The sequence below is a fragment of the Neoarius graeffei genome, chromosome 4 (genome assembly GCF_027579695.1).
Source record: "Neoarius graeffei isolate fNeoGra1 chromosome 4, fNeoGra1.pri, whole genome shotgun sequence".
NCBI lineage: Eukaryota > Metazoa > Chordata > Actinopteri > Siluriformes > Ariidae > Neoarius > Neoarius graeffei.
In genome coordinates this window covers 23,258,826-23,282,696 of record NC_083572.1, presented here as the reverse complement: position 1 = coordinate 23,282,696, position 23,871 = coordinate 23,258,826, and the positions used below count along the sequence as shown (strand labels likewise).

The 23,871-nt window shown below is 42.9% G+C and overlaps 1 protein-coding gene across 13 annotated transcripts in view; it reads left to right on the top strand.

Annotated features, from left to right (window-relative positions):
• Positions 1-2,391: 2,391 nt before the first annotated feature.
• Positions 2,392-23,871, top strand: part of LOC132884940 (protein unc-80 homolog) — a 382,632-nt gene continuing 361,152 nt past the window's right edge. For all 13 annotated transcript variants that reach the window (XM_060919046.1, XM_060919045.1, XM_060919050.1 and 10 more), the window contains exons 1-6: positions 2,392-2,685; positions 3,090-3,138; positions 15,823-15,979; positions 16,165-16,457; positions 16,701-16,824; positions 23,666-23,730. In XM_060919046.1, the coding sequence (XP_060775029.1) occupies positions 2,594-2,685; positions 3,090-3,138; positions 15,823-15,979; positions 16,165-16,457; positions 16,701-16,824; positions 23,666-23,730 (780 nt within the window). In that variant the 5' untranslated portion in view covers positions 2,392-2,593. The remainder of the gene's footprint in view (positions 2,686-3,089; positions 3,139-15,822; positions 15,980-16,164; positions 16,458-16,700; positions 16,825-23,665; positions 23,731-23,871) is intronic.

The following is a 23,871-nucleotide window of genomic DNA, read 5'->3' as shown; positions in this document are numbered from 1 at the left end:
TGCTGGAGGATAGAACTGAGTAAATGTCAGGAAAATCCTACTAGGACAGCTGAACTTTATTTGGGGTTAATCAGAGTCATTTTAATTGATGGCAAGTGTGTACTCAAAAAGACTGAATGTTGTAATTAAATCAAAAGGTGCTTCAACAAAGTATTAGTTTAAGGGTGTGCACACTTATGCAACCAGCTTATTGTATGTTTTTTTATTTTTCCCCCCTAACAGATTTGTTTGTTTTTCAATTGAATTGTACAGGTTATAGGTCACATTAAAGGTGGGAAAAGTTTCGAAACTATTTATCATGGTCTCATTTTTTTTTTTACATCAGAAAAACCTATCATTTTAATGGGGTGTGTATACTTTTTATCTCATCTCATCATCTCTAGCTGCTTTATCCTGTCCTACAGGGTCGCAGGCAAGCTGGAGCCTATCCCAGCTGACTACGGGCGAAAGGCGGGGTACACCCTGGACAAGTCGCCAGGTCATCACAGGGCTGACACATAGACACAGACAACCATTCACATTCACACCTACAGTCAATTTAGAGTCACCAGTTAACCTAACCTGCATGTCTTTGGACTGTGGGGGAAACCGGAGCACCCGGAGGAAACCCATGCGGACACGGGGAGAACATGCAAACTCCGCACAGAAAGGCCCTCATCGGCCACGGGGCTCGAACCCGGACCTTCTTGCTGTGAGGCAACAGCGCTAACCACTACACCACCGTGCCGCCCCTATACTTTTTATATCCACTGTATATTTCACAAGTGAGCGAAGTGAATGAGTGATATATTTTTAAACATGAGAAGATAAAACTTCATATCTTTGCACAACTGTGTTATGTTCTTTATATTATATGGACACATCCACAAAAGAAATATGCACGTTAATCAAAAGCATTTCAATTTTGAACCAGTTCACCATTTTGACAACGCCTGTCTAGTCAGTGGGAAAACACTGGGAGTGACATATCAGAGTGAAATATCGCAAAATATGTCACTCAGATCCATGATGTGTTTTATCTGAAAAATACTAAGTTTTTCAACATGAGAAGAGAAACTTCATATCTTCAAGCCAACATGAGAGTTTCTTGTAATTATATAGACACATTCACTAACAAAAAGTACCCAAATTTATCAAAACAATTCATCGATTTCCTCAGGAGTGACATACTGTATAGAGAGATTTATGTCATGGTTTTGGATTTCCATGTCCCAGATGTAGCTCATATGAAAAATATGAGTGGTGTATTTCCTAGTAAAACACTCGTGTCCATATAATATGTAGTATTATTTATTAAACTTAAATTCTGGGGGAAAACATTAAATTTTTTTTTTTCAAAATGGTCAGATGAGGAGAGTGGGACAGTTCATGTTACAGGTTTTATCTTGGGGTTTACAAATATAAAATTGTTTAAAAATTGCTGTTACAAATGTGAGAGTGTACCTGCATGAGGATTAAGCTTATTTCATTCTTTCTTGAGAATGGAACTCATCTCATTATCTCTAGCCGCTTTATCCTGTTCTACAGGGTCGCAGGCAAGCTGGAGCCTATCCCAGCTGACTACGGGTGAAAGGCGGGGTACACCCTGGACAAGTTGCCAGGTCATCACAGGGCTGACACATAGACACAGACAACCATTCACACCTACGGTCAATTTAGAGTCACCAGTTAACCTAACCTGCATGTCTTTGGACTGTGGGGGAAACCGGAGCACCCGGAGGAAACCCACGTGGACACAGGGAAAACATGCAAACTCCGCACAGAAAGGCCCTCGCCAGCCACGGGGCTCAAACCCGGACCTTCTTGCTGTGAGGTGACAGCGCTAACCACTACACCACCGTGCCGCCCACACATTCTGATAATAAATAAAAAATTAAACAAGTAGGCCTAGGTATTTTATTTTTGTTTCATGCCTCCCCTCAATGTCTCATGTATGCACACAAAAAATGATGACAGAAAAAGTTAAGCCTGAAGACTAGTGTATGAGAGAAATTAATGTTGTGGTAAGAGGGTATAGTAAATACTCTCTAATGCAATATGAATGTTACTGCTACCTGCAAAGAATTTCACGCAATCTACAAAAGCTGAAAACCTGTCCCAAGTCTCCCCGTTCTCGCCTAATATCCACAACTTTGGTCCGATGGAAAACCAAAAAAGGTGAGTAGAGGTGAGTGTACCAGGCAGTGGAAAATGATCATAAAGGTCCAAAAAGTGTACTTTTGAAGGTAACCAGCTCAGTGAGAAGAAAATACACCCTTTTTTTCTGAGAGCGCCTGAAATCTTTACTGGCACTCTTAATATTTTTACAGTACGGGCTAAAAGAAACCAGATGTGGTCTATTTAGGTTGCTTATCTTTACCCGGATGTGGGCTGCTGGTTTCCGTTCATTTCCTGTACTGCGTCTTTAAGCGGTAGATGGGTTACTGACTGGATATCATAACTGGATATAGCTTCCCTGAAAAGACGGCCGTGTTCAGAACCCGTTATAAATTTTCACCTCCGGCTATTTTCAGAGACGTAGACAGTATCATCTTCATGTCCCTGTGCAAGATGCATTTGAGCTGACTGTTTGTGTCCGTCAATCTCGGTGAAAATGGTGAAGAGGAAGAGCCTGGATGACAGCGACCAGGAGAATTGCGGAGGAATACCGTTTCCCATCCAGACCTTCCTGTGGAGACAGACCAGGTCGGTCATTTTAGCCGTAACAAGGAATCACGTTTTTAGACAAAAATGGAAAATTATTTTAGGCTAAAGCCTGTGTTCGTGGTCGCTTATTGAGGCAGATGCAAGCTTCCATTATCCTTTCCCCTTCTCGCCTAGTTACTCTGCTTGGTCTCAGTATTAATTTCTAAGCGTTTTACTGCTATCACAATGCATGCCATCTTTTCAGAATTCATGTGTAAATTAAATAAAATGGGCAGTGTATTTAATGAGTATTATGTATTATCATATTTATTTCATATGTAATATAGGCTGTGTATGTGTGTATTTGGGTTGTGTTTATTGGTTTCAGGCTATAATAAAGTATAATCACTAACCACTTCTTTAATGTCTGACAAGCCTTCTTTCTTTACTGACATTATTTTCAGCGCGTTTTTGAGACCGAAGTTAGGGAAGCAGTATGAAGCATCCTGCGTGGTGAGTACTCACTGTTCCTCTGTGATATCTGTCGACTCCCCCACCCATCTTTCATCATCGCTTATTACACCTGAAGGCCAATTTATGCTGACAACCCAGTCCTCGCAGACAGTCACTACGTTTACATGCACGTCCAAATCGAGCTGCTGTTGGTAATCGAGCAAAGGGTCCCAGCAGGGGTGCCAGAGAAATCCAATCCTACATGCACAAGTGAAATCGGGCTATTGTGCAACCGAGCCACACGTGGCGCTACACGCCCCATCGTGTTGGTACACTTCCGGTTGTCGTCATGAAGAAGAGCTATAGTGTTGCCAGATACTGCTGACGTTTTCCAGCGCAAAACATGTTCAAATCCGCTAAAATGCACTTAAAACCCCCAATCTGGCAACACTAGAGTTCCGTGTTCAAGCTGTTCGGCTTGCTCTAACAGACTATGGCTACAAACTGTCCGGCGCAGACCACTGTTTTGTAAGAACTTATTTTGCACAATAATATTTTTCTAAAGTCCATTTTTTTGCTTACAAAAAAAATTTTTTTTTTGCTTACAATTTAACTTATGTCTTAATAAACACACAAAAAGTTCAATTGTTTTGTTTTTATTGACATTCTTCAGATGTTGGACATATATATATATATATATACATACACAAATACAATGACTTGTTTATGTACACAATTCACAGCTATGCAACAGCTGTACAGATGTATTTGGTGATACAGTAAGTGAGCTAAATTTTAACAGTGCAAACAATGCCACAAAAAGAAAAGATTCATGCCGTTGTCATGATTCGTTGTCATGCCGACCGAGGCTGTTGTGTTTCCCGCTTGTGGTCTCGTCACTCGTCACTTCCGGAAGTAGCTCGACAACTAGCTCGATAGGGTATACATGCACAAAGTAGCTCGGCAGAAATCGCATAAACTAGGTTGTGTAGCTCGATTCCGAGAAATCAAGTTCGGTTCAATTTCAGCCGAATTAAGGTGTATACATGGCATTTTGAACTTCTATTTCAGTCGAGCAACGGCAGAAATTCGATTCTCTCTATGTGCATGTAAACGTAGTGAATGTCTGCGTAGCCCTCCCCCCCACCTTCGCAGACGCTCTGCGCGCACCTCCCAAAAATTGTGACCACCGCAGAAGCCTCGCAGACAAGAGGGCTCTGATTGGTCCACTCTACCCGCTGTACACGCACTTCCGCTTCCCTACTTTCCCGGTTTGTTTTGTTTTCACGACCGGCATTTTTAAAAACACGAGCGAAGATGGAGCAGCACGAAGAGCGGTTGATCGAGGAAGTATGTACATCTATACGACTCCAGTTCTAGTCATTATAAAAAAAAAAAGTTCTAGTCATTAAGTAACCGGAGGATAAACACTCCACTAACCACACCCACCAACTACTCCTAGCGACTTCGCGCCCCCTTGCGTTGTGCCGGTGAATAACATCGCGCACGCCTATTACTCCCGCTCAACAATAAATTACAACTGTCTGCGAAAAGCTATCTGCGAAAGCCTTGTCGCACGAGCATGCAGAGGCCTTGAGGCGGCTGTCGCTGTCATGTGACTGGTTACGTTGCCTTATTATATTATGAGGAGGCTGGTATGCGATATTGCGCTTTTTTTAAAGACTCCCAAAACAGATTGAATATGAAACACTGGTTCACTGCAAAGAGCTGTTTATAAATTGTACATGATATACAACCCCGATTCCAAAAAAGTTGGGACAAAGTACAAATTGTAAATAAAAACGGAATACAATAATTTACAAATCTCAAAAACTGATATTGTATTTACAACAGAACATAGACAACATATCAAATGTCGAAAGTGAGACATTTTGAAATTTCATGCCAAATATTGGCTCATTTGAAATTTCATGACAGCAACACATCTCAAAAAAGTTGGGACGGGGCAATAAGAGGCTGGAAAAGTTAAAGGTACAAAAAAGGAACAGCTGGAGGACCAAATTGCAACTCATTAGGTCAATTGGCAATAGGTCATTAACATGACTGGGTATAAAAAGAGCATCTTGGAGTGGCAGCGGCTCTCAGAAATAAAGATGGGAAGAGGATCACCAATCCCCCTAATTCTGCGCCGACAAATAGTGGAGCAATATCAGAAAGGAGTTCAACAGTGTAAAATTGCAAAGAGTTTGAACATATCATCATCTACAATGCATAATATCATCAAAAGATTCAGAGAATCTGGAAGAATCTCTGTGCGTAAGGGTCAAGGCCAGAAAACCATACTGGGTGCCCGTGATCTTCAGGCCCTTAGATGGCACTGCATCACATAAAGGCATGCTTCTGTATTGGAAATCACAAAATGGGCTCAGGAATATTTCCAGAGAACATTATCTGTGAACACAATTCACCGTGCTATCTGCCATTGCCAGCTAAAACTCTATAGTTCAAAGAAGAAGCCGTATCTAAACATGATCCAGAAGCGCAGACGTCTTCTCTGGGCCAAGGCTCATTGAAAATGGACTGTGGCAAAGTGGAAAACTGTACTGTGATCAGGCGAATCAAAATTTGAAGTTCTTTATGGAAATCAGGGACGCCGTGTCATTCGGACTAAAGAGGAGAAGGACGACCCAAATTGTTATCAGCACTCAGTTCAGAAGCCTGCATCTCTGATGGTATGGGGTTGCATTAGTGCGTGTGGCATGGGCAGCTTACACATCTGGAAAGACACCATCAATGCTGAAAGGTGTATCCAGCTTCTAGAGCAACATATGCTCCCATCCAGACAACGTCTCTTTCAGGGAAGACCTTGCATTTTCCAGCATGACAATGCCAAACCACATACTGCATCAATTACAGCATCATGGCTGCGTAGAAGAAGGGTCCAGGTACTGAACTGGCCAGCCTGCAGTCCAGATCTTTCACCCATAGAAAACATTTGGCGCATCATAAAATGGAAGAGATGACAAAAAAGACCTAAGACAGTTGAGCAACTAGAATCCTACATTAGACAAGAATGGGTTAACATTCCTATCCCTAAACTTGAGCAACTTGTCTCCTCAGTCCCCAGACGTTTACAGACTGTTGTAAAGAGAAAAGGGGATGTCTCACAGTGGTAAACATGGCCTTGTCCCAACTTTTTTGAGATGTGTTGTTGTCATGAAATTTAAAATCACCTAATTTTTCTCTTTAAATGATGCATTTGGGGTGTCATGGCTCAGGTGGTTAAGGCGCCATACCATAAATCTGGGGGCCCGGGTTCGATTCCGACCCGAGGTCATTTCCCGATCCCTCCCCGTTTCTCTCTCCCACTTATTTCCTGTCTCTACACTGTCCTATCCAATAAAGGTGAAAAAAAGATACATTTTCTCAGTTTAAACATTTGATATGTCATCTGTGTTCTATTCTGAATTGAATATGGAATTTTGAAACTTCCATATCATTGCAATCCGTTTTTATTTACAATTTGTACTTTGTCCCAACTTTTTTGGAATCGGGGTTGTATGGATCATAAAACCTGTTGACCACACCGTATACAGTGGGGCAAAAAAGTATTTAGTCAGTCACCAATTGTGCAAGTTCTCCCACTTAAAAAGATGAGAGAGGCCTGTAATTTTCATCATAGGTACACCTCAACTATGAGAGACAAAATAAGAAAAAAAAATCCAGAAAATCACATTGTCTGATTTTTAAAGAATTTATTTGCAAATTATGGTGGAAAATAAGTATTTGGTCAATAACAAAAGTTCATCTCAATACTTTGTTATAAACCCTTTGTTGGTAATGACAGAGGTCAAACGTTTTCTGTAAGTCTTCACAAGGTTTTCACACACTGTTGCTGGTATTTTGGCCCATTCCTCCATGCAGATCTCCTCTAGAGCAGTGATGTTTTGGGGCTGTCGCTGGGCAACATGGACTTTCAACTTCCTCCAAAGATTTTTTATGGGGTTGAGATCTGGAGACTGGCTAGGCCACTCCAGGACCTTGAAATGCTTCTTACGAAGCCACTCCTTCGTTGCCCGGGCGGTGTGTTTGGGATCATTGTCATGCTGAAAGACCCAGCCACGTTTCATCTTCAGTGCCCTTGCTGATGGAAGAAGGTTTTCACTCAAAATCTCACGATACATGGCCCCATTCATTCTTTCCTTTACACGGATCAGTCGTCCTGGTCCCTTTGCAGAAAAACAGCCCCAAAGCATGATGTTTCCATCCCCATGCTTCACAGTAGGTATGGTGTTCTTTGGATGCAACTCATCATTCTTTCTCCTCCAAACATGACAAGTTGAGTTTTTACCAAAAAGTTCTATTTTGGCTTCATCTGACCACATGACATTCTCCCAATCCTCTTCTGGATCATCCGAATGCTCTCTAGCAAACTTCAGACGGGCCTGGACATGTACTGGCTTAAGCAGGGGGACACATCTGGCACTGCAGGATTTGAGTCCCTGGTGGCATAGTGTGTTACTGATGGTAGCCTTTGTTACTTTGGTCCCAGCTCTCTGCAGGTCATTCACTAGGTCCCCCCGTGTGGTTCTGGGATTTTTGCTCACCATTCTTGTGATCATTTTGACCCCATGGGGTGAGATCTTGCGTGGAGCCCCAGATCGAGGGAGATTATCAGTGGTCTTGTATGTCTTCCATTTTCTAATAATTGCTCCCACAGTTGATTTCTTCACACCAAGCTGCTTACCTATTGCAGATTCAGTCTTCCCAGCCTGGTGCAGGTCTACAATTTTGTTTCTGGTGTCCTTTGACAGCTCTTTGGTCTTGGCCATAGTGGAGTTTGGAGTGTGACTGTTTGAGGTTGTGGATAGGTGTCTTTTATACTGATAACGAGTTCAAACAGGTGCCATTAATACAGGTAACGAGTGGAGGACAGAGGAGCCTCTTAAAGAAGAAGTTACAAGTCTGTGAGAGCCAGAAATCTTGCTTGTTTGTAGGTGACCAAATACTTATTTTACCAAGGAATTTACCAATTAATTCATTAAAAATCCTACAATGTGATTTCCTGGATTCTTTCCCCCCATTCTGTCTCTCATAGTTGAAGTGTACCTATGATGAAAATTACAGGCCTCTCTCATCTTTTTAAGTGGGAGAACTTGCACAATTGGTGTCTGACTAAATACTTTTTTGCCCCACTGTACATAGGAAGTCTGCACATCCCTGGTTAATATGGCAGGTTTTTGTGATGTTATTTTTATATTATATTGTGTACACACACACACACACACACACACACACATATATATATATATATATATATATATATATATATATATATATATATATATATATATAATATTAGTGCTGTCAAGCGATTAAAATATTTAATCGCGATTAATGTCGCGACTGTCATAGTTAACTCGCGATTAATCGCAATTTAATCGCACATGTTTGTCACATGAAAAACCATTGTAATTCTCTTATCAGCATAAAAACGTGAATGGGCTTGCTTTGTATTGCAAAGCATAACACGTCTTGACACAGCCACTGCAAAGTGAAACCTAAGCCGAGCACCGGGGCTAGCAAAAGAACCATGAGTGAAGTGATCTACTGCTTGAGTTAGTCTATCAGAGAGACAGGTTACACAGTGATGGTAGGCTTGACATGCTTGATTATAATATAAAGTACACTATTATATTAACTTTAAGTTGTTCGTTGATAAATATTGCATTGAATCTGATCTTTACTGTTTCAGCTCACTTAAGACATTTTGTACTTTTACACATTCTGCCTGTTGATGCGTCGCGCTGTCCAATCAGAGGCGGCCAAATTTGCATATTACAGGAAGGATTTCTGGGATAGCATTGAGTTTACAGTTCAGAGGGATCTGGCTTCTTTAGACGCTGTCTTCTTAAAACTGAATAAATATTTAAAAAGAGCCAAATGAGCCAGTCTTTTGAACGGCTCTTTTCAAAGAACGGATCACAAAGATGCGGATCCCATCAAAGAGCCATAAATCCCATCTCTACTAGCGCGCCCTGCCCACGCTGGTTCTTTGGGGGGAGGGCAGAGGACTCTGGCTGTGCGGGGCGTGGTATTACAGTCTAGCTGTTATCGTTTTTCTAAGCAAAGTCTCTGTTCCAAGTTCCTGGCAGTTTCAAAAGCTTATGAAAAACCTACATCATGTCACAGAGCGTTAATCTCGCGATAAAATTATCGCCGTTAAAATTGAGTCAAGTTAATGCGTTAATAATGTGACATTTTTGACAGCACTAATATATATATATATATATATATATATATATATGTGTGTGTGTGTGTGTGTGTGTATGTATGTGTGTGTGTGTATGTATGTATGTATGTATGTATGTATTTATTGCTTGTGTGTGTGTTTGTGATGTTATATAAAGCCTAGCTAAATCATGTCTGATCTTTTCCCATCTTTAATGTGAAACAGCACCCAACAAAATTCAAGTGAAAAACAAATCAAAGCATTTGAGGGAAAAGAAAAAGTCCTATATAGGTTGCATAAGTGTTCACACCCAATAACTAATAATTTGTTTAAATAGCACGTTTTGCGGCGGCATGGTGGTGTAGTGGTTAGCGCTGTTGCCTCACAGCAAGAAGGTCCGGGTTCGAGCCCCGTGGCCGGCGAGGACCTTTCTGTGCGGAGTTTGCATGTTCTCCCCGTGTCCGCGTGGGTTTCCTCCGGGTGCTCTGGTTTCCCCCACAGTCCAAAGACATGCAGGTTAGGTTAACTGGTGACTCTAAATTGACCGTAGGTGTGAGTGTGAATGGTTGTCTGTGTCTATGTGTCAGCCCTGTGATGACCTGGCGACTTGTCCAGGGTGTACCCTGCCTTTCGCCCGTAGTCAGCTGGGATAGGCTCCAGCTTGCCTGCGACCCTGTAGGACAGGATAAAGCGGCTAGAGATGATGAGATGAATGAGCACGTTTTGCTTGTAATACAGTGGTGCTTGAAAGTTTGTGAACCCTTTAGAATTTTCTATATTTATGCATAAATATGACCTAAAACATCATCAGATTTTCACACAAGTCCTAAAAGTAGATCAAGAGAACCCAGTTCAACAAATGAGACAAAAATATTATACTTGGTTATTTTATTTATTGAGGAAAATGATCCAGTATTACATATCTGAGTGGCAAAAGTATGTGAACCTCTAGGATTAGCAGTTAATTTGAAAGTGAAATTAGAGTCAGGTGTTTTCAGTCAATGGGATGACAATCAGGTGTGAGTGGGCACCCTGTTTTATTTAAAGAACAGGGATCTATCAAAGTCTGATCTTCACAACACATGTTTTTGGAAGTATATCATGGCACGAACAAAGGAGATTTCTGAGGAGCTCAAAAAAAGCATTGTTGATGCTCATCAGGCGGGAAAAGGTTACAAAACCATCTTGAAAGAGTTTGGACTCCACCAATCCACAGTCAGACAGATTGTGTACAAATGGAGGAAATTCAAAACCATTGTTACCCTCCCCAGGAGTGGTCAGCCAACAAAGTTCACTCCAAAAGCAAGGGGTGTAATAGTCAGCGAAGTCACAAAGGACCCCAGGGTAACTTCTAAGCAACTGAAGGCTCTCTCACATTGGCTAATGTTCATGAGTCCACCATCAGGAGAACACTGAACAACAATAGTGTGCATGGCAGGGTTGCACTGCTCTCCAAAAAGAACATTGCTGCTCATCTGCAGTTTGCTAAAGATCATGTGGACAAGCCAGAAGGCTATTGGAAAAATGTTTTGTGGACGGATGAGACCAAAATAGAACTTTTTGGTTTAAATGAGAAGCGTTATGTTTGGAGAAAGGAAAACACTCCATTCTAGCATAAATCATAAACCTTATCCCATCTGTGAAACGTGGTGGTGGTAGTATCATGCTTTGGGCCTGTTTTGCTGCATCTGGGCCAGAACAGCTTGCCATCGTTGATGGAACAATGAATTCTGAATTATACCAGCAAATTCTAAAGGAAAATGTCAGGACATCTGTCCATGAACTGAATCTCAAGAGAAGGTGGGTCATGCAGCAAGACAACGACCCTAAGCACACAAATCGTTCTACCAAAGAATGGTTCAAGAAGAATAAAGTTAATGTTTTGGAATGGCCAAGTCAAATTCTGGACCTTAATCCAGTCGAAATGTTGTGGAAGGACCTGAAGCGAGCAGTTCATGTGAGGAAACCCACCAACATCCCAGAGTTGAAGCTGTTCTGTACGGAGGAATGGGCTAAAATTCCTCCAAGACAGTGTGCAGGACTGATCAACAGTTACCAGAAATGTTTAGTTGCAGTTATTGCTGCACAAGGGGATCACACCAGATACTGAAAGCAAAGGTTCACATAGTTTTGCCACTCACAGATATGTGATATTGGATCATTTTCCTCAATAAATAAATGACCAAATATAATATTTTTGTCTCATTTGTTTAACTGGGTTCTCTTTATCTACTTTTAGGACTTGTGTAAAAATCTGATGATGTTTTAGGTCATATTTATGCAGAAATGCAGAAAATTCTAAAGGGTTAAACTTTCAAGCACCATTGTACATCACCCAGGTTTTTCTTTGTTAAGAGTCGACCAACTGAGAACATCTTCATTTGCAAGTTTTATTCCAGTCTTCCTTGCAAACATGCTCCAGATCTATCAAATTGTAAGGGCATCTCATGTGCACAGTCAGCCCTTTTCAAGTCATTCCACAGGTTTGCTATCAGATTTAGATATAGACTCGTTTCTGTTCCTCGGACCTGCCTGATCCATCCTGATGCCCTATATCTTTTTGGAGTCCCATCACATCACTCCTGTGGAGGACAGCCCCATATGGACAGTCAAAAGCCACACTTAGAAGATGGCTCTGGACACTTCCAGTTTTATGGCTGAGGACTACAGTTGAGTGGGCGGCACAGTGGTGTAGTGGTTAGCGCTGTCGCCTCACAGCAAGAAGGTCCGGGTTCGAGCCCCATGGCTGGCGAAGGCCTTTCTGTGCGGAGTTTGCATGTTCTCCCCGTGTCCGCGTGGGTTTCCTCCGGGTGCTCCGGTTTCCCCCACAGTCCAAAGACATGCAGGTTAGGTTAACTGGTGACTCTAAATTGACCGTAGGTATGAGTGTGAATGGTTGTCTGTGTGTCGGCCCTGTGATGACCTGGTGATTTGTCCAGGGTGTGCCCCGCCTTTCGCCCGTGGTCAGCTGGGATGGGCTCCAGCTTGCCTGCGACCCTGTAGAACAGGATAAAGCGGCTAGAGATAATGAGATGAGAAGTGTTGATCTGCTTTTGCTGAATCTGTTGGATTTGTGCTTTGGGTCATTATCATGCTTTGTCATTGTTTTTGGGTCATTATTTCTTCTTTTCTCTTTCTAACAGAGGCCTACAGGTTTTGTGCCAAAATAAACTGTTATTTGGAGCTCTCCATGAGTCCTTCTGTCTCAGTCACACAATGTTGACAACATGTTTAACAAATATGGCAGCAGCACTTTTTCAGAGATAGAGCCAAAGTGGAAGGCGAGTCTGTACACTAACTTTATGCTAAAAGTTTTAAGGCTTTGATAAGTTTCGGCTGGAATGTATACTTTGCAGTGAGAGGCTAGCTAAACATAGCATAAAACCTAGCAAATTAAGTGACCACAAACAAACACACATATTAACAAGAAATTGAATTTATATAGCACCTTTCACCAACCCAAGGATGCTTTACAGAGTAATGGTACTATGGAAAGAGAAACAAATCAATCAAAAGAAAACAGAACAGATAGGAGACACAGGAAAGGGGGGAAAAACCAAAATGTCAATTTACATGGGCATAAAGATAACAGATTTTTTCAAAGCATTGAAAAGGTAGAACAGTCAGTGATCAGGAGATAAGATTTCAAGTCAAGGTTTCTTTATTATCCCTTGAAGGCAATTAGATGTAGAGCCAGCAGTTTAAAAAAATCATCAAACAAAAACAAATAAATACAACATGTCTTCTTCAACATGAAAGACTTCTTCAGTTCTGTCTGACTAATAGGGAGTATCAGGTATTTATCCTCTCATGGATGAAAAGCAATCCTAAGGTGTCACTGAGTCATCCTGTTGGTGTGGGTCACTGGGGGCTGGGTGTGAACAGCCTAGAGAGTCGTTGGGGTGATCAGTGTTAGGTGGGGTTTACATTAGACCGTATCAGCGGATCATCAGATTAACGTTTTTAAAACGATTAGCGTGCATACAGCAACGCCAATACACGGATACGCTCGGCTCCACAGGCATCCTGCACTCCAAATCACTCCGCCCTGAACAGCGAGTGCCCTCTGGAGGGTGCGCACTCCGGCCCTGCGCAGCTCACAGAGTGCACGAGCAGTGATTCGGGACTGAGCCGCTGTGTGTGTGATCTCAGTGCATATCGGGCATGCACTTACCACTTGCAAGTGGAAGGATGGCAAGCCTAAAGACAATCATAACTACACAATGGGCAGTATTTGCATCAGTATTTGCAGTATTTTCATACTTTTATACTCTTTTTAATGAAAGGTGATACAAGGCGGAAGTCCGCGCCGTTTTTCAGCAGTCGTGTCACATGACCAACGCCAGCGAATCAGGAACAGTGGGGTCACTGGTCAACGTCAACAGTGACGTTGTCCAATGACGACGCCAGCTAGAGCTCAGCACAGCGTATCCGCGTATTCTCAATGTTTACACAGCACCGGACCAGACACGATCTGGATTGAATACGTGGACCCTGGCGGATTCCCGTTTCCCGGCGTTTCCAGGCGTTTTAATGTAAACAGACAGTGCATCCGCAAAGAAAACGAGACAGATACAGTCTAATGTAAACTTGGCCTTAGTTCTCTCTGTCCTCCTGTGAGTCACTCAGTGCGTTTACATGCACATAGAGAAAATCGAATTTCTGCCGTAGCTCGACTGAAATCGAAGTTCTAAATGCCATGGAAACACCTTAACTCGGTTGAAATCGAACCGAACTGGATTTCTCGTAATCGAGCTACGCGACCTAGATTATGCGATTGTAGCCGAGCTACTTAGTGCATGTAAACCCTATCGAGCTACGTAGTCAAGCTACTTACTTCAGTACTGCCCCTTCCGGAAGTGACGAGACCACAAGCGGGAAACACAACAGCCTCGGTCGGCATGACAACAGTAGTAGTAGCGAGCAGCAGAAGAGGTCAGGAGGAACAACATCTCTCAATGTTGCTGTCCTCGTCATCGTTCTTCTTGTGAACACGGAACTGATAACTTTGTTTATACTCTTGAATAGCTCTTCATGACGACAACCGGAAGTGTACCTACACGATGGGGCGTGTAGCGCCACCTGTGGCTCAGGTGCACAATGTACCTCACACAATAGCTTGATTTCCTTGTGTGCATGTAGGATTGGATTTCTCTGGCACCCCTGCTGGGACCCTTAGCTCGATTACTGACAGTAGCTCGATTTGGATGTGCATGTAAATGCACTGACTGAAAACAGCTGGGTTTTGGTGTGCATTCAGTTGTCTGGGAAGTGTGCCAAGAACTGTATTGTAGATGGTTGATAAATGGTGTCTTAGACCACCACCTCTGTTCAGTGATGATCGTTCCAGGTTGACAAAAATGGCTTCTTTAACTCCTCACTCATATCAACGATCCTTTCTGGCTAAAATGCATACATTGCAATCCTGAAATGAGTGTCCTTTGTTGTTAAGATGAAGATAGACAGCAGAGTCCTGGCCTGAGGAACTGGATCTCCTGTGTTGAGCCATGCGCCTGTGAAGTGGTTGTTTTATTTCCCCAGTATATGAGTCTGTCCATTCCTCACTGCACTGAATTGCGTACACTACGTTGTCCTGTTTGTGTCTGGGTATTCTGTCCTTAGGGTGGACCAGTTTCTGTTTCATGGTGTTACTGGGTCTGAAATGTACCAGAAGATCCTCCTGAGTTTCTCAGATAGACCAGAAATGTAGGGAATGACAATGTTCTTGTGTTTGTTCCTGTTATCTTCCTTGTCCGTTATGTTCCTTTTTCTGCTCTTGAAGAACCTGGAATGACCATCACTGAACAGAGGTGGTGGTCTAAGACACCATTTATCAGCCGCCTACAGTGCAGTTCTTGGCACACTTTCCAGACAACTGAATGCACACCAAAACCCAGCTGTTTTCAGTGACTCTCAGGAGGACAGAGAGAACCAACAAACCATTGATCACCCCAACAACTCTCTAGGCCGTTCACACCCAGCCCCCAGTGACCCACACCAACAGGATGACTCAGCAACACCTTAGGATTGCTTTTCATCCATGAGGGGATAAATACCTGATACTCCCTATTAGTCAGACAGAACTGAAGAAGTCTTTCGGATGAGAGGTGAAACATTTTCAAGAATCTTCAAACAAGTCCAGTTGCTCTCTTTTACCACCCACAGTTTACCATGACCTGGATGACTGAGAATCTTCACAAGACCTATTTTATAGTTTAAGAAAGAAAGAAACAAGACTTCTCTGTTGTGTTAAATTTGATCCAGGTGCCAATTTATGTAACCAGATCAGCCTTTCAAAAGGAGTTAACCATTTAAAATCATGTTTCTGAGTTCAGAAATTATGAATGAACAGGAATTTTAACCCAAGTAAAATGACCCTGTACAGCTGAAATAAGACATTTGACAGGATACCCAAGTTCAAGTTTTATTACTGTTATAAAAGACATGATGTGTGTCACTGGGAAAATCATTTCTAAATAGTAACATGATGTTTCAGTAAGATGCTTACCCAGCTGCTTGATATCCCTATGATATGTGTATTTCTTATGTAGTCTTTTGAGCGGGTGCTGGTGGAGAATAAGCTTCATGGGCTTTCTCCGGCTCTCACTGAGGCCATCCAGAGCATCATGCGCTGGGAGCTGGTCCAGGCTGCACTGCCTCATGTACTCCACTGCACTGCCATCCTCCTCTCCAACCGCAACAAGCTAGGTATGAAACAAATGTTTTAAGATACTTTAATTCTGGTATGAAAAGGTATATTATGAAGGAAATACAGCCATTTGTAATTTTAAAAGGATCATGCTTTTTTGTGATTTTTAATTTTTTTTTAAATTTCAGTTTTTGCATGCCATTGCTTGAAGATGCATTTTGACCTTTAGCACTGTCTTGACCAGGGCACCAGGATAAACTTGGTGTAGCTGAGACCAAGCTGCTCCACACTCTTCACTGGATGCTGCTGGAGGCAGCTCAGGAGTGCCACCAGGACCAGGGACATGGACTGTCTGGGAGAGGCAGCAGTGGCAGTAGCAGTGCCTTCTTCCAGCCTCTGAATAACCAAAGCCATCGGGAACACAATGGCAGTACTCCAGAAGAAAGCGAGTATGCTCGAGCCAGACTTTACCACAAGAACATGGCCACTGTAGAGCTGTTCGTTTTTCTCTTTGCTCCTCTTGTCAACCGCATTAAGGTCTGTTTTGTTCCTTGGCATAGTTTTTGTCATTTATTATATTTACCTATGTCGTAATTGAGTAGACTGTTTATGTCTGGAGTGCCCAACTACAGTTTTTTTCAGTCAAGCACAATTTGATGAGTTGAAATCAGGTGTCTTTCAGCAAAAACATCACCAAACAGTACTAAGCAGTGGTAGTGTATGATGCTACAGGCAGGCTAATATGCAACACACTTAAACCTAACACTTTGTATTGGACAGGAGTCTGATCTTACATTCCGATTGGCTAGTGGCCTTGTCATTTGGCAGCCAATGTGGGAGCATCGTCAGCCTGATGTGCCTGCCTTCTCTGCCTTCATCAAGTCCATGCGCAACATTGTTACTGGTGAGATCTGGGTATAACTAAAGTATCTGGGTATCACTGTTATCCCAAAGATGAACAATTATACCAAATCAACCTTTCACCCTAGCATTAGATTAAATTTTGTTCATTTTCATTATTAGTCAATTAAAACTTGTGGAAAAATATTTATGCTACTTAAAATACAACCCCAAATCAGAAAAATTTGGGATGGTATGTTGAAATTGAAATCAAAACTGAAAACAATGATTTATAAATAATCTTTGATCTGTATTGCACGCAAAACAATATATAGTCATTTGGCACATTATTTGATGTTTTACTTCATCAATTTTAATGTTTTTATTGAAAATAAAACCACTTATTTCAATTTTGAATCTTGTAACACATTTAAAAAAAAAGTTGGGACAGTAAAGCATTTACCACTTAATTCCTTCTCACAACCCATAAAAATGTTAAGGCAGGGTTTCTCAAACTTCTTTGCTCTGGGGTCCAGTAATGTTAGGCCTTGGTGCTGCAAGGCCCTGCATAGGCCTACGCCTCTGTGCACCCCCCTGAAACACACACACACATCATGTGCGCCTCCATAGATAGATAGATAGATAGATAGATAGATAGATGCATACATACATGATTGAAGTATTTATTTCGAATATGAAAAGCAAAATAATAAAAAGAAAAATAAAAGAAACATTTAAACATAATATATAGAAATACATATTCGAAAAGGAGTGAGAAGAAGTATAACTATGCATACATAGTTTATTTATTTATTTATTTTATTTATTTTTTGTTAGTAGTACTAATTTTCTCTCGCTCCCTGGAGGAATATCGGGGTCATGTCCGGCAGGTCCTCCAACGCCTGCTAGAAAATAAACTGTTCGTTAAGGCGGAGAAAATTGAGTTCCACCAAAGCTCTGTCTCATTCCTGGGGTTCATCATCGCTCCGGCGAAGATTCAAATGGACCCCCTCAAGCTGGAGGCAGTCGCTGACTGGCCCACCCCATCTTTGAGACGAGAGCTTCATTCTACACGTGCTTCATTCGCAACTTCAGCACGGTGGCCGGACCTCTCTCAGCCCTGACCTCGACCAAGACCCAAATCAAGTGGGGGGAGGGAGCAGAGAAAGCCTTTACCACGCTCAAGCACTGGTTTACCACAGCACCTGTTCTCACCATACCCGATCCAACCAAGCAGTTTATTGTCGAGGTCGATGCTTCCGAGTCAGGGGTTGGAGCTATACTATCCCAGAGGGCCAGTGACGACAAGGTCCACCCATGTTCCTTCTTCTCCCGCCAGCTATCCCCAGCCAAACGGAATTATGACATCGGCGACCGAGAACTACTGGCTGTTAAACTAGCCTTGGAGGAGTGGAGGCACTGGCTCGAGGGGTCAGACCTCCCCTTCCTAGTCTGGACCGACCATAAGAATCTGGAGTACCTCAAGTCCGCCAAATGCCTGAATTCCTGTCAAGCCCATTGGTCTCTCTTTTTCTCCTGGTTCAACTTCACGCTCTCCTACCGCCCAGGCTCCAAGAACGGCAAACCCGACGCCCTGTTTTCTCTTCCCACCAAGAGGAGTCCAAGCAGCCCGAGACCATTCTTCCTCCATGCTGACTGGTAGGAACTGCCATTCTAGAGGTTGAGACGCTCGTGCAGAAGGCCCTGGAGCAGGACCCCAGTGAAGGTAACCCCAACAACACTCCTAACCATCTGTTTGTTCCCTGTCCTGTGCAAACCCAGGTGCTGCAGTGGGATCATGGCTCCAAGCTGGCCTGTCATCCGGGAGCCATCTGAACCTTGGCACTCATCCAGCAGCGCTTTTGGTGGCCATCCATCAAGGAAGACGTCCAGGAGTTCATGGCAGCCTGCAACACATGCTCCCGGAACAAGACAGCCAATCGACCCCCTGCCAGCTTGCTAAGACCCCTCCTGACTCCGCATCGACCTTGGTCTCACATCGCCCTGGACTTCATCACAGGACTCCCCAACTCAGATGACATGTGTATCCTCACTGTTATTGACTGCTTTTCTAAGATCGCCCATTTAATTCCTCTGCCCACGTTCCCCTCAGCCAAAGAGACCGCAGAACTACTCGTCCGCCACGTTTTCCGCCTACATGGTCTGCCTACCGACATTTGTTTCTGACCGGGGCCCTCAGTTTACTGCACAGTTCTGGAGAGCCTTCTGCAAACTCATCGGGGCCACCTGTAGTTTCTCCTCAGGCTTCCACCAACAGCCAGGCAGAACGGGCGAACCAGGCTTTGGAGGTTGCACTCAGGTGCATGGCATCCAGGGATGCCAGTTCTTGGATCAGGTACCTACCCTGGATCAAATATGCACATAACACACTCCCTTCCTCTGCCACAGGTCTCTCTCCGTTCCAGTGCTCACTAGGTTATCAACCACCACTGTTCCCCAGCCAAGAGAAGGAGGTCGCCGTACCCTCAGCCCAGCTCTTTATACGCTGGTGCAGGAGGATATGGGCATTGGCCCGGAGAAGACTCCTTCGCTCCGCACTCACTTCCAAGAGGCAGGCCGACAAACGTCGCTCCAAGGCACCCACCTACCGAGTAGGTCAACAAGTTATGCTCTCCATGCACCACCTGCCACTTAGGACCATCTCTTGCAAGCTAGCACCCAGGTTCTGTGGACCCTTCCTCATCAAGAAGGTAATCAACCCATGTTCTGTTATGCCGCTTTTCCACTACAAACGCGGCTGAGTTGGGCTGAGTTGTGCCGTGCTGAGCTGGGCTGAGTCGAGCTGAGCGGGGCTATTGGAGTTGCATTTTGACTACAACCGCGCTGAACCGTGCTGGCTGGAAGTGGGTGGACACATTGGGTGGAGTTAGCGAAAGTGGGTGGACGTCACGTGATGTCGTTAAGCGGCGCAAACAGTGACATCAGTGATCTTTTAAGCGGTAGTCTCACGACCCGGAGAGTAAACAATAAACATGGAGGACATGGAGTCGTTAGTGTTGCTGGTCTTGGTGCTGTGGCTTGTTGTCACCGACAACGCCAACAGATACTGGCAAGAGCGTATAGATGAGGCGAGGCGCATAAGGCTTCAGAAATTCTCGTAATTCGTAATTCTTCTTCTTCCGGGTTTACAGTGTTTACAGATCTCAGCGTGCTCGCGGGGCGTGTGTGGGCATGTGAGGACACTCCTCCTCACCAATCAGTGCACAGGGGAGTGTCTGCTCATGCCCCCAGCCTCACTCAGCTCGGTTTGGCTCTCTTCAGCCCCACTCCAAAACCATGCGAGTTTTGGGGGCTAAGCAGGGCTGAAGCGAGCTGAGTCGTGCTGTTCTAAGGTAGTCGAAACGCGAGCCGTGTCGGGCTGAAGTGAGCTGAAGTGAGCTGAAAAAGGGTAGTGGAAAAGGGCCATTAGACTCCCATTACCACTCACCATGTGACGTCAATGGTGCATTGGGAGACAGTTAATATAAGGCTTCCTTTTTTCACAGTAAAGTTTTAACTGCCGCTTGTGGCTGTAACTCTGGATTTTAGTGCTTGACCAAGGTTTGCCAAAATAATCCCGAGCCCACGTGTTTATATCAGCTATAGATGAATGATGGTTCTTGATGAAGTGCCATCTGAGGGATCGGTGATCATGGTGTAACAACTTTAGATGAGTGGGAAATGAAGAACTGGAGACGGGCACTGCAATTCAAGGTGTGCTTTTACTTTCACTTTTTAGTGCTATCACTCCTCATGCACACAAACACACACGTGGGGAGATACAGCTCTCTCTCTCTCTGTACTGGCTATCTGAAAGACACACAGAGACACATGTCAATAGACAGCCAGTAATTAGACACAGGTGTACCTTGTCACATGTCACCTGCTGGTTCAACTTGACTCCTCACCGTTCACAGCTGATGCTTGACCATATCCTTGCTGCCACACATGGGTATTCAACTTAGGCGTGTGCCCTTGTCCTTTATGCACCAAAATTCCTCCAGATACCTTGAATCATTTCGTGATATTATACACCATGGAGGGTGAACTATCCAAATCTCTTTCTATCTTTCTTTGAGGAACATTGTTTTTAAACCTTTCAATAATTTTCTCACGCTTTTGTTGACAAACTGGAATCCTGCGGCCCAGCTTTGCTCCTCAAAGACGAGGCCTTTTCTGGATAACTGATTTTGTACGAAATCATGATTAGTCACCTATTGACATCACCTGTTTCAAATCACACCATTATTTAATTGTTGTACTTCGTCACTAGCTCTAAATTGCCTGTGTCCCAACTTTTTTTTGGAATGTGTTGGAAGCCTGAAACAAAGGAATGGATGTATATTAAAAAATGAAGCAAAGTTGACCAGACTAAACATGAAATATCTTGGGTTCATACTGTCTGTAATGAAATACAAGTCAAAGTAAATTTAGAAGTCACTGCTTTCTTTTTTTATTTGCATTTTCCATACTGTCCCAACGTTTTGTGATTTGGGATTGTAATACTTAAAACCAAATACAGTGGTGCTTGAAAGTTTGTGAACCCTTTAGAATTTTCTATATTTCTGCTTAAATATGACCTAAAACGTCATCGGATTTTCACACAAGTCCTAAAAGTAGATAAAGAGAACCCAATTAAACAAATGAGACAAAAATATTATAGTTGGTCATTTATTTATTGAGGAAAATGATCCAATATTACATATCTGTGAGTGGCAAAACTATGTGAACCTTTGCTTTCAGTATCTGGTGTGACCCCCCCCCCCCCGTGCAGCTAAACATTTTTGGTAACTGTTGATCAGTCCTGCACACCGGCTTGGAGGAATTTTAGCCCATTCCTCCGTACAGAACAGCTTCAACTCTGGGATGTTGGTGGGTTTCCTCACATGAACTGCTCGCTTCAGGTCCTTCCACAACATTTCAATTGGATTAAGGTCAGGAGTTTGACTTGGCCATTCCAAAACATTAACTTTATTCTTCTTTAACCATTCTTTGGTAGAACAACTTGTGTGCTTAGGATCATTGTCTTGCTGCATGACCCACCTTCTCTTGAGATTCAGTTCATGGACAGATGTCCTGAAATTTTCCTTTAGAATTCGCTGGTATAATTCAGAATTCATTGTTTCATCAATGATGGCAAGCCGTCCTGGCCCAGATGCAGCAAAACAGGCCCAAACCATGATAGTACCACCACCATGTTTCTCAGATGGGATAAGGTTCTTATGCTAGAATGGAGTGTTTTCCTTTCTCCAAACATAACGCTTCTCATTTAAACCAAAATGTTCTATTTTGGTCTCATCCGTCCACAACATTTTTCCAATAGCCTTCTGGCTTGTCCACATGATCTTTAGCAAACTGCAGATGAGCAGCAATGTTCTTTTTGGAGAGCAGTGGCTTTCTCCTTGCAACCCTGCCATGCACACCATTGCTGTTCAGTGTTCTCTTGATGGTGGACTCATAAACATTAGCCAATGTGAGAGAGGCCTTCAGTTGCTTAGAAGTTACTCTGGGGTCCTTTGTGACCTCACTGACTATTACACCCCTTGCTCTTGGAGTGATCTTTGTTGGTCGACCACTCTTGGGGAGGGCAACAATGGTCTTGAATTTCCTCCATTTGTACACAATCTGTCTGACTGTGAACTGGTGGAGTCCAAACTCTTTAGAGATGGTTTTGTAACCTTTTCCAGCCTGATGAGCATCAACAACGCTTTTTCTGAGCTCCTCAGAAATCTCGCTTGTTTGGCCATGATACACTTCCACAAACGTGTTGTAAAGATCAGATTTTGATAGATCCCTGTTCTTTAAATAAAACAGGGTGCCCACTCACACCTGATTTCAATCAATGGGATGACAAACACCTGACTTTAATTTCACCTTCAAATTAACTGCTAATCCTAGAGGTTCACATACTTTTGCCACTCACAGATGTGTAATATTGGATCATTTTCCTCAATAAATAAATGACCAAGTATAATGTTTTTCTCATTTGTTTAACTGGTTCTCTTTATCTACTTTTAGGACTTGTGTGAAAATCTGATGTTTTAGGTCCTATTTATGCAGAAATATAGAAAATTCTAAAGGGTTAACAAACTTTCAAGCATCACTGTATACAGTCCCCTCCAGTAGTATTGGAATGGCAAGGCCGGTTCTTTTGTTTTTGCTATACACTGAAGACATATGGGATAAGTGATCAAAAGATAAATATGAGATGATAACTGTCTTGAATGTTTTTTCCACTTCTGAATAATCTTTCTCACAGTAGAATGATGGATTTCAAATTGCTTGGAAATGGCCTTATAACCCTTCCCAGACTGATGTGCAGCAACACTTGCTTCTCTAAGATCATTGCTGATGTCTTTCCTACTTGGCATTGTGTTAACATACACCTGAGTACTCCACACGAGCAAACTGCCAAAACTTCTGCTTTTTAAGAGGTGGACACACTTGCTGATGATCAATTAATCAAATTCATTTGATCAGCAACACCTGGCTGCTAACTGCAGTAAGGGTGTACTTAATTTTTCACACACTGCTACTGCATTTTTTTTTTTTTGCTTACTTTGTGTTAAATAATGACAGGGTGAATGTCATGCGTTATTGGTCGTCTGAGGTTGTATTTGCCTAATTATAAGACCTGGTAAGGACCAGATGATTTTTTTATGTCCTGACACTTAAAACCTAGACTTAAAAGAGGGTATACTTTTCTTTTTCACATGACTGTATGTGTCTGTGGTCCAAGCATTTTTTTAAGATTTGCATACAGTTGGTTGTACAGATGCTTGTGGGACCTTCAGTTGTATGTGTGTGTGTGTGTGTGTGTGTGTGTGTGTCCTATATAAAAAAAATGTGTGTGTATAAAAAATGCTTGACTGCTACAATTCTCTTTTTTTAAATCTTCTCCACAGCAAAGAGGAACTCTTTGGTAAATAACTCATGCAGTCTTTGTGCTCCCAGCAACCCTTGCCCCACAGTAAGTACAATCCGGGATTGGGAGTATATTTTATTTGCATATGAACAGAATGGGAACAAGCTACGTTTCATACGTATACTCACCTCAAAACGGAGCAATCATATGTTCATTAAACTAAACAGGAAGTAGACATAGTTCATA